The 12,664-nt window shown below is 46.9% G+C and overlaps 2 protein-coding genes across 3 annotated transcripts; one reads left to right on the top strand and one right to left on the bottom strand.

Moving 5' to 3' along the window:
- Window positions 1-2,921: 2,921 nt before the first annotated feature.
- On the bottom strand, window positions 2,922-4,243 carry LOC143523618 (polyunsaturated fatty acid lipoxygenase ALOX15B-like). Its single transcript, XM_077018176.1, has 5 exons — window positions 4,193-4,243; window positions 3,962-4,062; window positions 3,474-3,592; window positions 3,298-3,398; window positions 2,922-3,215 (listed from the first exon to the last, which is right to left on the bottom strand). Exons 1-5 carry the CDS (start codon window positions 4,241-4,243, stop codon window positions 2,922-2,924), a joined length of 666 nt encoding a protein of 221 aa, XP_076874291.1.
- Window positions 4,244-7,208: 2,965 nt separating this feature from the next.
- LOC143522427 (uncharacterized) lies at window positions 7,209-10,974 on the top strand. 2 transcript variants are annotated; one of them, XM_077016149.1, is made up of 7 exons: window positions 7,209-7,445; window positions 7,559-7,611; window positions 7,742-7,932; window positions 8,349-8,503; window positions 8,720-9,183; window positions 10,065-10,270; window positions 10,464-10,974. In XM_077016149.1, the coding sequence occupies exons 2-7, from the start codon at window positions 7,596-7,598 to the stop codon at window positions 10,659-10,661; spliced, it is 1,230 nt and encodes a 409-aa protein (XP_076872264.1). In that variant the 5' UTR covers window positions 7,209-7,445; window positions 7,559-7,595; the 3' UTR covers window positions 10,662-10,974. The 2 variants fall into 2 exon arrangements, with proteins under 2 accessions (XP_076872264.1, XP_076872265.1); XM_077016150.1 differs by having other exon boundaries at window positions 7,209-7,611.
- The last annotated feature ends 1,690 nt before the right edge of the window (window positions 10,975-12,664 follow it).

Here is a 12,664-nt window from a genome sequence, read left to right as displayed (position 1 = left end):
TCTAGACCTTGCAGAGGGATGTTTGTGTTTCTACCTGTTCACGAACACCCATGGTCAAAAGAAACAAGAACCCCTGTCTAAATTGTAATACTGTTGTTCATATTTTGAGGACTCATATATGTGTATGGAATCTGGAGTTTCTTGTTCCTGGCTGCTATTTTCTTCTCAAGCCGACGCAGATCCTGTTGGAACTGCTGGATCATTTCCTTGGGCGTCTCCTCGCTGAAGTAGACCTCAGGGTAACTCCCCAGGGGATTCTGAAAAAGCACAGCACAACACACTTTTCTTATTGAATTTGGCAGTTACTAACAACTGCTAATTTAGGTATTACTGCAAAACATTTCAGATGTGTACTTTGCACTCTGACAGCATTAATTTTGCATTTTTGGGGGACTCTGACTCTTCAAAATCATTGGCATGACAAGGGTCACCAAATTACAAAGCAAAACGAAGAATATTTCATGCAAGGGCACATGTAAAAGAAACAGTATAATGTGAACTTATTTGCCTTCTCACCTTTGACACTGTGGAAATAAGGACTGTCCTGAGCAACATGCACTCTGTCATGTGGTATCTATTTGTGCTCTGTGGTCTTTGTAAAAGGTTGCCATTTTCTTGTAAATGTCACGTTGAGGACCCCGGCCCCTCCCTTTTGGGCGTGTGTCAACGTAGTCCACGTGCTTTGTCTGCGTCAGTGTATATACGTGGGTAGGGTTTTGTTGTGTGATTAATAAGTCTCACCTGTGAATCGTCTCGTGATCACGTGGGGCTAATGTGGTTTGTCTATTTAATGTGCGCTCGCGCAGTGTCCTGTGCTCGTCGTTGTCTACAGTCTGCACGTTGTGTGCTGTATGTGAGTGTTTATCGTGCGCTGATTGCGCAATACTTGTTGTTATATTAAAGTGACTGTGTGTGAACAACCGGACTCGTGTCTCGTCCGTCTCTCTGGCGTCACCGTCACAGAACGACGAGCCGACTTGAGACACCCGAAGATGCCAGGGTACGCTACCCGGCCTAAGAAGGCGTTACGCTCCAGCAAGAGGCACCACCGCTCTTCCTCTTCTCCCCCGCGCCGCATAACCCCGCCGACTCGCGATCAACTACTGTCGGACCCGGTATGCGCCCTCCAGCTGACCTCAGCCCAGAAGGTTGAGGACAGAGACCCCGAGTTGGCGGAGCTCTTCCGCCAGGGAGCGGTCAGGATTTGGAGGGAGCGACACTCCCCTCCATCCCGCGCCCTCGCGCCGACGGAGAGAGATCCCGGTGAGATCTGTGTCGCTGACTCGACCCCGGAGGCGGAGTTTGGGGAGGGGGACTCCGAGGAGGAGCAGGACGAAGAGGAGGAGTCATACCCTCCGTCCCTGTGCGATGCCTCCACCGTAGACTACGGTGGGGAGGGGGAGGAGGCCGACGCTCCCTCGTTGGACGATGCGTCCACGATAGACTACGGGGGGGAGGAAGAGGAGGAGTCAGAGGAAGAGGACTACCTCCCTCCGCCCGTAGGTCCCTCTTCCGTCGTAGAGGAGGGGGAGGAGGACGACGACGAGGACTACCCGCCGTCGGAGCGCTCTGTTCACCCCACTGACTACGGAGAGGAGGAGGAGGGGTATGAGGAGGACGATCGTCCTCTGTCCGTGCACTCGGGTGTTTCCGAGTGCACGGACAGCGACATATATTCAGAGGAGGAGGTCAGTCCACCCCCCTCTGAGTGTTCGGTTGGGACGGTAAAGGGAGGGTGGAGTACACCCTCCGGTCGCTCCGGAGGAGAGAACATGGACTGCTCTCGGGGTGGCAGTCCGGAGCAGCCCATGAGTTGGAGCCGGGGCAGCGAGGCGGAAGATATGGAGGTGGAAGAGCCCACAGCCGACTCCGAAGAGCGGTCGCGAGGCGAGAGGGAGGTCCCCTACGACCAGCTGGGGGGAGAGTCCGCCCGCCGCGCTGCTCCGGGCACATCCACCCGCCGCGCTGCTCCGGGCACGTCCGCCCGCCGCGCTGCTCCGGGCACGTCCGCCCGCCGCGCTGCTCCGGGCACGTCCGCCCGCCGCGCTGCTCCGGGCACGTCCGCCCGCCGCGCTGCGCCCGGTGGAGGGTATGCAGCGGGGGCAGGAGGAACACCGCCCACCGCAGCGCCTGCCGCGCCAGTAGCTCCCGGTCTTTCTCCCCTACTCGCCCTTCTCCTGGCGCGCAGCCTGGCACCTATGTCGTGTGTGTGTGTTCCCGTGTTTGTCAGTCTTCCCCTTTGTTTACCAAACCCGTTTTTCCCTCTTGTGCCACTGTGTGTGAACGTGCCTGTGTGTGTGTTTGTTCCGTTTAATGTGTCTTCCGTCTTTTCCCCCGTCTTCCCAGGGAGGGTGTTCTAGGCGGTCCGTGGCGGACGCTTCCCCGAGGGCAGTCACCTCCCAGACGCAGGACTGAGTGCGTCGGATCCGCCCATCGTCGTGGGTTCGGGGCACTCGGTCCTGTTGGCACCCCGGGACGGGTAGTGCCCTTGGAGGGGGCGTCTGTCACGTTGAGGACCCCGGCCCCTCCCTTTTGGGCGTGTGTCAACGTAGTCCACGTGCTTTGTCTGCGTCAGTGTATATACGTGGGTAGGGTTTTGTTGTGTGATTAATAAGTCTCACCTGTGAATCGTCTCGTGATCACGTGGGGCTAATGTGGTTTGTCTATTTAATGTGCGCTCGCGCAGTGTCCTGTGCTCGTCGTTGTCTACAGTCTGCACGTTGTGTGCTGTATGTGAGTGTTTATCGTGCGCTGATTGCGCAATACTTGTTGTTATATTAAAGTGACTGTGTGTGAACAACCGGACTCGTGTCTCGTCCGTCTCTCTGGCGCCACCGTCACAGTAAATCATATTTTACCTTTGTGATGATTTGAGTATTTGTTTTTTTTTTTTTTGCATTCATTATTTTATATTATAAGAGTCAATATGAACACTTTCCCATGTAAAGGAAGCAATAAAGGAAAGTAGAATAAATTTGAATAATCATTCCATTCCATTCCATGGTTTTATGTTCATGCTCGTGTCCTGAGGGTTCTGGACTCATGCGGTCACAGGTGTTGCTACACAGCAGGTAAACGATTGCCATCGTGTTCACTGTGCAGCTGACGCTGGGCAACGCAGCAGTGATGGTGTCCTCTGTGGCGAGGCCTTTACGTTTGGGTGGAGGCAGTTGGAGAGAGCTGGGAAAGTTGGGCATCCGACCTCCATAGTCGAACTGAAAGCCCAGAGACGGTGTCAGGGTCGGCTACACTGGGACAAAGGCAGTGTTATCACGTCTGGGCAGGACCTTGCCATACCTGGCCGTTGTTTACAGCAGCATGCTGGGCAGACACTGTGAAGATCATCATAGTGACAAACCTGACCAGCTCTTCCACTGAGCTGAAGGACTTTGGGAAACCTGATTGTGGGATGGATGGAGAGGTCTTAGGCAAGAGTGAGAACTTTGAGAACTTGTTTGGGAAGAAAACCATACCAGCCTGTTTGTTTTGCAGGAATCCACTGTGGAAAATGGCATTGAGCCAAGCCTTTAGCTCAGTGTTGTCCTTCACATCACAATCAGTGCAGTAATACGACAACACTCCTTTCACAAACCTAATGGATGGGAAATATTTCTGTCAATTCAAAGCTGTAAAACACGAAACTGAAAAACAATATTTTTTGTTTTTCATATTTGACAACGAGCATCACATTGGCTCTAAAGTAGCTCCCAGACTTACAGCTTTACAGATATGCCACTAAGGGAGCTGTAAAGTAATATTTCCCAAAGAAGTTTACAGATATGGCTCTAATGGAGCTGTAAAGCTGACTTTCCCAGACAGGTTTACAGATATGGCTCTACCAGAGCTGTAAAGTAGATGTCCCTGACAGGTTTACAGATATAGCCCTAATGGTGCAGTAAAGTTAAAGCTGTAAAGTTTTACTTTTTAAAGTAAAGTTAAAATGTTTCCTTGAATATCATACTTGAGAATGATGTCCCAGAGTTCCAGGCCATCATCCCTGTAGTAGCAGTTGGGAATCTCCTCCAGTCCTCTCTCCTTAGCAACCTCTAACAATCCATCTAACTGTTCCAGAACAGTTATGAAAAATTCCAGACCAGGGCTGAAAATTTTACAGTCCTTCTAAGCTCTGTGTTGTGGAATCATTCTCTCTTTGTGATACTTGTTCCAGACTTGGTGCTATGACCACTCTCACCGCTCTGCTCACCACACCTCTCTCCAACACTAGCCCCCTCTCCAGCGTCATCCCACTCAAACAACTCCTCCTCCGGCTCGACCCCGCCTCTTCCCCCTCCTCTGCCCCCACAATATTTTCAAGCAACCGATCAATTTGATCAAAGGCAGTAGCTCAGTCATATTAATTAGTGTATCGGGTAGATCCTCTAGCCAGTCGAGTGAGTCTCTCGCCATAATTTGGGGTTATCGTTAGGGGTATCTGCTGATGAGCTAGGATGCTAATGGGTTCATCTATCGCCCTGCTTGAGACCAAGCTATTAGCCTCATTACAACATCTATTGGGTAGCCATGTCTTATATACCCTCATTAACATAATAAAATTTTAACTCTGATCCAAAGAAAAATCACAACTGGACTCAATATTGTTTTCACCCTCCACATCCATCAAGCTCTGGTTTAATAGGTCTAAGTCATGAGGTTCAACATTCACAGTGGTATTCTGAAGACTTCTTGATTTATCAGATCAAGCTCGTTATTATTATCTTAAAGAAGATAATAATAAAAAGCAATACAACTGTGTTGTGAAAAGCGCTATACAAATAAACTTTGATTGATTGATTGAAACAGAGAAAATAAATAAAAAATAATAAGTAAAAGATAAGTAAAATAAATATAATTATTAAAATAGTCTACGTTTACGGTACCTACACTAAACAAAAGCCAGTTCAAATAAATAAGTTTTTACCTTTAAAAACATCTAACGTTGGAGCTCTTCTAGTATCTTCCGACAGCTGGTTCCATTTAGAAACAGCATAATAGCTAAATGCTGCATCTCCTTGCTTGGTTCTTACCTTTGGCAGGACTAACTGATTAGTCCATAGTGACCTAAGATTTCTGCCTGGCTCACAGGCAGCTCTGCAGAATGTCAGATAGATACTCTAGTCCTGCACCATTAAGTGATTTATAGACCAGTAGTAATTACCACCTTGAAGTCTATCCTGTATTGTACTGGTAGCCAGTGTATGAACTTAAGAATAGGGGTGATGTGATCACTTCTTTTGCTCCTAGTGAGAACTCTAGCAGCTGCATTTTGAATCAGCTGTAGCTGTTTGATTGTCTTTTTTGGGAGTCCTATTAGGAGGCCATTTGTCACGCTACAGCCCCTGACCCCTCCCCTTTGGGCGTGTGTTTATGTTGTCTACGTCTAGGCGTCTGCGTCTGTGGATCTCCATGGGTGTGGTTGTCTGAGTGTGTTCATCAGTCTCACCTGTGGCTTGTCTCGTGATCACTTGGGGCATATGTGGTTTGTCTAATGTGCGTTTGCGCAGTGTCTCGTGCTCGTCTTTGTCGAAGTCAGGATACCGTCTGTGCGAGCCTGCTGCGTCACGCTCAACAGGCCAAAGAGGAGTCGATGGGAGCAGTATGGACTACTCCGGTTGCCACACTCCGGAGGCCTCAGACGAGGAGGAGATGGAGGTTGAGAAACCCTCCGAGCAACCGCCAAGGACTGCTGACGTTCCCTTCACACCTCGGAGAGAGGAAGGTGAAAGGCAGCAGGGATACCCGCAGGCGCGCCTCCCGAAGGCGCACAGAAAGACTACTCGCGGGCCCACCGAAGGGACTGCTGGTGCAGCAGCGAGTGACACGCCCAGTAGCACCGCACGTGGTGGAGGATCTGCGGGAAGGGAAGGGGGAGGACCGCCCACTGCAGCACCTGCAACCCAGGGAGGGTTTTCTCCCCTGGCAGCCCTCCCACAAGCGTGAAGCCTGTTACCGTTTCAGTGTTTATTTGTGCCTGTGTTTGTGTCTGTCCCAGTGTCGCCTAGCTTCCCCGTTCCATGGTTTCTCCCACTGTCTGCCACGCCCCTGACCTCATTGTTCCCACCTGCGTCTCGTTTCACCGTCATGTTTTCTGTGGATATTTAATCCCCGTGGTGTTTCACTCCTGTGTCGGTCATTGTTTGTACGTGAGTCTCCCCTCCCCCGGTTTCTTCTCTCTTGTGTTCGCTAGTTTAGATCTTCCTGTTTCATATTCCTAGTTTTCCTTTAGTTGTACATGGTTGTGGATGTTTTCATTCTCGTTTGCCCTTCCACTCTGTTCCGTGTATTCTGTCTCGGTTTTTGATTTCACTGTTGTTAGTTTCCCTGTCGCTTGTATAATCAGTTTCGTGTGTTGTGCTTTGTCATGGTTTCTCTTTAGTCTAGATGTAGTATGTTCCTTCGTTGTTTGTTTGAATCTAGTCTCTTTGTATTTCGTTAGGTCTCTCCCCTTTTATGTTTATGTAGCATGTGGTATGTTTGATTTCCCCAGTGAGCTAACCCTGCCATTTCATTTCGTTGACTCGTTTGATTGTATTAGCCCTTCGTTGTGTAGTGTAGTTCTGTTCAGTGTTCTGTTCGATGTTCTGTGTTTCTACCTTGTGTTTCACTGGTGTCATTATAATAAACATTCCTCACTTTGCATTTGCGTCACCCCGGTCTCTAGCAATCGTTACAGTAACACAAAATATTTCCCATCAACCATTTCTATTTTTTATTGTAAAATGTAATAAATCATTTTCTTTTTTTATCAATGACCCACATAAACCGTAAAACTGATTAGCTATTTATTTGTGTTGTTTTATTATATTTTTGTGTATAATAAAAATGCCCATGACTTTGGACTAGGGCCGTGTGAGGGGTGAGCGGATTCTTTATGAGGGATACGTGGAAAGGCATCGCTAAAAGGGAGAGCTCTTATGTGATTTAGGAAGCCTGAATGTGGATCTTGTGTTTAAAAAATGTCTTTTATGGAATTATTTGTTCAATTAATTGGTTCAGCCCTATTTCTTTGTGTTTCCTCTATGGTTCCCGGTGTTGTCTTTGCTGGTGTTGTAGTGTCTGTGTCTGTTCCTGTGTCTGTTCCTGTTTTGAATGATTGGCTCCAGCCCCTCTGTGACCCCGACTAGCGGGATTAGGCAGTACAGATAATGAATGGATGGCTGGATTTTGGAATGCCTTTTATTAAATATCGCTCTTCTCAGCGTTTGTCTGCCTTATTGCTCCCTGACGCTTGTGGTGTTACATTCTTAATCCATTTATCAGCCAAAGCTGAGTTAATTCTTGCCTTTACAAACACATTTTCACAGCAAAGCAGTTTGCCTTGGTTTTATTCAGAAATGTGGACTGGAAACATTCCATTTATAACCTTTAGCGGTGGAGCATGCTTGATATAAATGTCCTCCAGTGAGCATCTCACACACTGCACCACCAAGAAGCACAAAGCTTTGCAGGTACGTTTCATGTCTTTGAATGTGCACATTTAGGTACAAGTTTAAGAACCACAAGTAGTATGGTGTTTACTAAGTTTGGTGATGCTATTCTAACCTCTTTTGTTGAATTATAGAGCAACAGTGTACAGTTCTTCCCTGTCCTTACAGACAATGGCTAACAGCAAAGGTAAGTTTAAATTTTTAGAGTGACTTACTGATTATTATAATTAAATTATTTCCAAATTCTTTAGGGCGTGAGAAGGTTTATACAAGGTTGTGAGATCATTTCATTCAAATATGTTTTTATTGAATCACAGAACTTGTGCAACTCTCTGAATGGAGTCCAGCATTCGTGGAGGAGCTTCTCCCAGTATCTAAGCAGGTCTCCCTGCTGTTTCACATCTCCTACCTGTGTCTGGCTAAATTCCCAAACTTGGAGAGGCTCCTCAGGAAGCGGGCTGTAGAAACCCAAATGCTCTTTGGATCTTCTGAAACTCTACTACTGAAGGTATGATGTCATTGTATGTATCTGTTTGTTTCAGTCCATCAAAAAGAAAGTAATTTATAATGAATGTATAACAATCATGACCTTATGACCTTATTGTATATCACAGATGAATAGAGGGAATACTACTACAATTAAGGAAAATGTTATAACCCATCAGTGTGATCAAATTATTTGACCTCTTTCAAAAACTCTGCATCTCAGTGCTTCACACAGTCTTTCTCAAGTTAAAAAGGATTTCGCAAGAGAAATGTAATACAAACTGCTACTGTACTGTACTCGATAATCAGCTCAGTAACTGGATTGTCTCCAAATAGTATCGCACATGGAGCAACAGCAGTAGTGAGGCTCATATTTGCAAGGTGATATTTCTTTAACATTAAAATACATTCTATATTTTGTTTTTCTTTCCAACACAGTGTGTGGGCACCGGTCAGAATCTTGTTTCATCACTGTTTCCAATGCTGATAGTTGCTATTGAAAAAAATAAACCATGCCTGGCTATAAGGTATCTGGAAAAATCAAGAACCTGGGTCCATGATATTATTGCAGACGTGGAGATGATGATGCAGAGGTAACATTTATTAGTTTGCAGCCTCAATTTCCACAAGATATAGAAATGGTGTTATGCAGAGACGTATGAATTAGCAGCAGCAGAACATTTTAGATTTTCATTTCTTAGTAATGTTAATTTGTTAGTTTTTAAAACACAAAAACTAATTCTAGATAGTTCTCAACCTATAGACACAAAGTGAATGCTTGTTGACTGATGACTGTTTTTGATATTTAGCTACACTGAACATAATAACAATGTGGCCACAACAACCAGTGACATCATCACTGAAAAGTCAGACACTGAGAAGAAGACTGTCCAGCTTTCCCAGGAAGATCAAGCAATGAATGAAACTATAAAGAAACTTGATGAAGAGCTTGCCAAAGTTGAGAAAGAGCTTGAAGAAAATGCCAAAATGATAAATGCTAAAAGTCAGGAGCTGCAGAGTCACATAAAGGATGTAACAAGGAAAAACTCAGGCCTTTGCCTCCTCATGTCTGTTGTGCCTTTCATTGGGGCAATCACAAAGAGCATTTATGATGTCACAATTGGCCCTGGTGCTGCTGAGAAAACCATATCTCTTCAAACCCAGGTGGATCAACTCATCTCTGAAAAGTCAAATCTGAAGCAAAAACAGTGGGACATTCATGGCAAGAAAATAGGCTACCATTTGAAATCGGCAAAATTACAAATTGACTTGGGTGAGTGTCTTTGGATGAATGTTTTGGTGGTTTTGAATGTGTGTGTGTGTGTGTGTGTGTGTGTTTGCTGATGCCACAGACACTCAACTTTGGGATGCAGGTAGTGCAGTAGGCCTAATGTGCAGACGTGTGGACTCGAGTCACTAAACTGATGACTTGTGACTTGACTCGACAACATCACTGAAGACTTACGACTTGACTTAGACTTTACCTTTACTGACTTGGACTTGGAATCGGACTTCAGCTTTAAGACTTGAAAAGACTTGAAATCCTTATTTTAACATAATAAATAAGTAATAGAGAATCACATAAATGGATAATTTTGTATTAAATGGTGCTGTAAAATGTGAACCGCTCAGCTCAGTTTATCCGTAAGCTAGCTACAGGTGAAGTTCTGCAGCCGATCGGGGGAGAGGGAGAGGGGGACGGACGTACGGAAGAAAGTCACCGAGGTGAACGGGTGGGGGGGGGGGTGACGACGACAATTGCGATGACATCTCACTCAAGCGAACCGAATCACTCAAACGCTTAACGTTAGTTAGTCTGACTACCTTAATATACTACTAATCAACTGCATCAATTGTGTTAAATATTGAAATTACATCTGGTGACTTGACTAGGACTTGAAGTTTAAGACTTGGGACTTGACTCGAGACTTAATTGTATTGACTTGGGACTTGACTCGAGACTTGATTGTGAAGACTTGAGACTTACTTGTTACTTGCAACTTAGTGACTTGTTCACATGTCTGCTAATGTGTCTCTACACAGTCTTTTTTAGGATTACAAAAACAGAGACCCCTGTAGACACTTCCATATCAACACTCTGCATAGTTTTCCTTTCTTGTATTCACTGCTTTGGTTACTTTGTGTTTGTTCCAGGCGCTATACCCAGCCCTGTCCACCTCAAGGAGGTCCAGCGTTATCTGTCGAAAATTCTGCAAATTCTGATTCAACTTAAAAAACTCTGGGGAAAGGTGGAGAGCATGTTGGAGACCATGAAGCAAAAGACCTTTGTTAATGAAGATCTCATTGAAGACCCTGATTTTAAAGATCAATTTGTGAACTCAATCCAGTATGCTTCACAGGTAACTGATTTATGAAACTATGACAGTAATGTAAAATTACATTATGAAGTCAATGACATTCTAAAGTTCAAAAACAATTTGCTCATTACAGTAACATTTGAAAAGTATAATGTAGAATCAATTTTGAATCAGTTCTTGTTCATTATATAAGTATAAATGACTTTAGGTCTAAATGACTGCATCTCTTTTACAGATTTGGTCAGATTTTGGTGGTTCCTGTATTAAATGTGCTCAAATGTTCAAAATACAGTCCAAGGACGCCTATGCCTTCCTGGAGATTGATCCATCGTCACTGTCAGACGATGTTTGGGAGAAAGAGTATGACAGTGTTATGGCACAGCTACAGGAAATTAAGGTCTTTGAGGGGGGTCCAATAGCCATCCAAGAATAATGCTCTAAATGACCCTGTGCATTTCCCCTATGAGGCTCTTGAATCAAATACTCTGTTAACTGGTGTTCACACTGGGGTGTTTTCACTAGATGATACTGATGTTGCTAACTGCACTGAATCATTTATTCTTTCATCATAACTGCCTGACTGTGTTAGTAATATCACATCTACCATTTACATGTACCACATTAGAAGAGTCAGCATCACTTTGGGTCATTTCTTTTAGTCTTTAGAGTTACGCAGCATGAGCCTTAAACATTAAATGGTGAAAAGCCATTTAATTATCTTCTATATTGAACTGTTCTGCAGTGAGCCATGAAGCTGTCAATTAAAGCATCTCAAAGAATCTCAGTTGTTCAGACTCCTTGTTACGTTTGTGACGGGCAGGCATGACGCATGTGCAGAGTAGTGGGTATTTTAATACGAGGGAGTAACAAACGCGATTACAACACAGAGGGCAGAGGGAACTATACTAAACAATAGGGAGAGGACACCAACTAAACGGGTAAGCTAAACAACAGGGAAACGTTAATGTATAGACCATAACAAACCGAGAACTATGTAAGCATACGGAGGGGAAGAACATATGTATGATACAGGGATAACACAACAGTAAACTTTAACTAAGCAAACAATGAGACACGGAAGTACAAAAGATTACAGAAGACTAGGGATATGCACAAGGAAAACATACGCGCTGAACATGGGAAAACAAAACAAGCGAAGGCTAAGAACGAAGCAGAGAGGGAGAACAAGAACTATAACATGACCAGACTATGAAGCAGGGCAAAGGAAAAACGAGGGACTTACACACAAGGACAGTAGCATGAACAGACCATAGGCAAAACAGGAACAGCGAGGGACTCACGTACAGGGAATGACCGACAAGGGAATGAAACACTCTGGGTTCTTTATACACAGAGACAAGACGGTGAAACAAGACTCAGGTGTGTGGGTACTAACGATGAGGGCGTGACAGACAGACGGAAGAACGAATGGGAGCGGGGATCTAGGCGGGACTATGGAGGAGGGAGGGGCTGGACGTGACACAACCCCCCCTCAAGGCGTGCAACTCCGGGGCTCGCCAACCAGGGAGGGCCGGACAGACGCTGGGGACAGAGACACCACGACACAGAGGGAGACGAGCGGGAGAGGCCGGGGCAGGGACAACAGACACGGGGCAGGACGGACACAACGGCCCGGACTCCGGACGTATGGGAGAACCGGGACAAGGAATGGGCGGTGACGTGGGAACGGGGCCAGACGGCACAGGACAGGGGGTCGACACAGGAGGCGGGACCAAGGGGGCTGGACAAGACGGGGTCAAGGGCACAGGACCGGACACCAGGGAGGACTGAGACGCAGAGGCAAACAGGCGGAGGACGACAGAGACAGGGACGGGAACAAAGTGGGTGACGATCTGCGGAACAGAAACAGGCACAGGGATATGGAGGACACCACCACGGACGAACACAGGGACAGGTACACGGACGCGGACAAAGACGCACACAGGAACGGGGACCAAAAGGAAGCCAGGAAGGGGACAGGGCAACCAGGGGAACATAGGTAGATGTAAAACAGGATTAACATGAGTGTAAGTGTCCGAACAGTCCAGCACGGAACCAGCCCCAGGCCCACAGGCGGGCAAAGTAGTCACTGCGGGGGCTGGCGTGAATTGAGGAGTGTCCAGGGGAACCGGCGGAGTGTCCAGGAGAGCCGGGGAAGGGTCCAGGGGTACCGGCAGGTCCGGCTGAGGGACAGCGGAAACCAGGGAGGCCGAAGGAGGGGCCGCAGGGACCCGGGAGGCCAGGCGACGGGCCGCAGGAACAGGCGGGGCCCGCTGGCGGGCAGCGGGAACAGGCGGCGACTTCCTCCGGGCTGTGGACACAGGAGGCAGAGGCATCGAGGAGACCCCCGGAAGTCTGGGGCCCGAGGATGCGGAGGAGTCGTTGCTGGGGGCCGAGGCAGGCGGGCGGGCGTCGTCTGAAGGCGGGGCCGCCGGG

The sequence above is a fragment of the Brachyhypopomus gauderio genome, chromosome 9 (genome assembly GCF_052324685.1).
Source record: "Brachyhypopomus gauderio isolate BG-103 chromosome 9, BGAUD_0.2, whole genome shotgun sequence".
In the NCBI taxonomy this organism is placed as follows: domain Eukaryota; kingdom Metazoa; phylum Chordata; class Actinopteri; order Gymnotiformes; family Hypopomidae; genus Brachyhypopomus; species Brachyhypopomus gauderio.
This window is presented reverse-complemented; position numbering and strand designations above follow the sequence as displayed.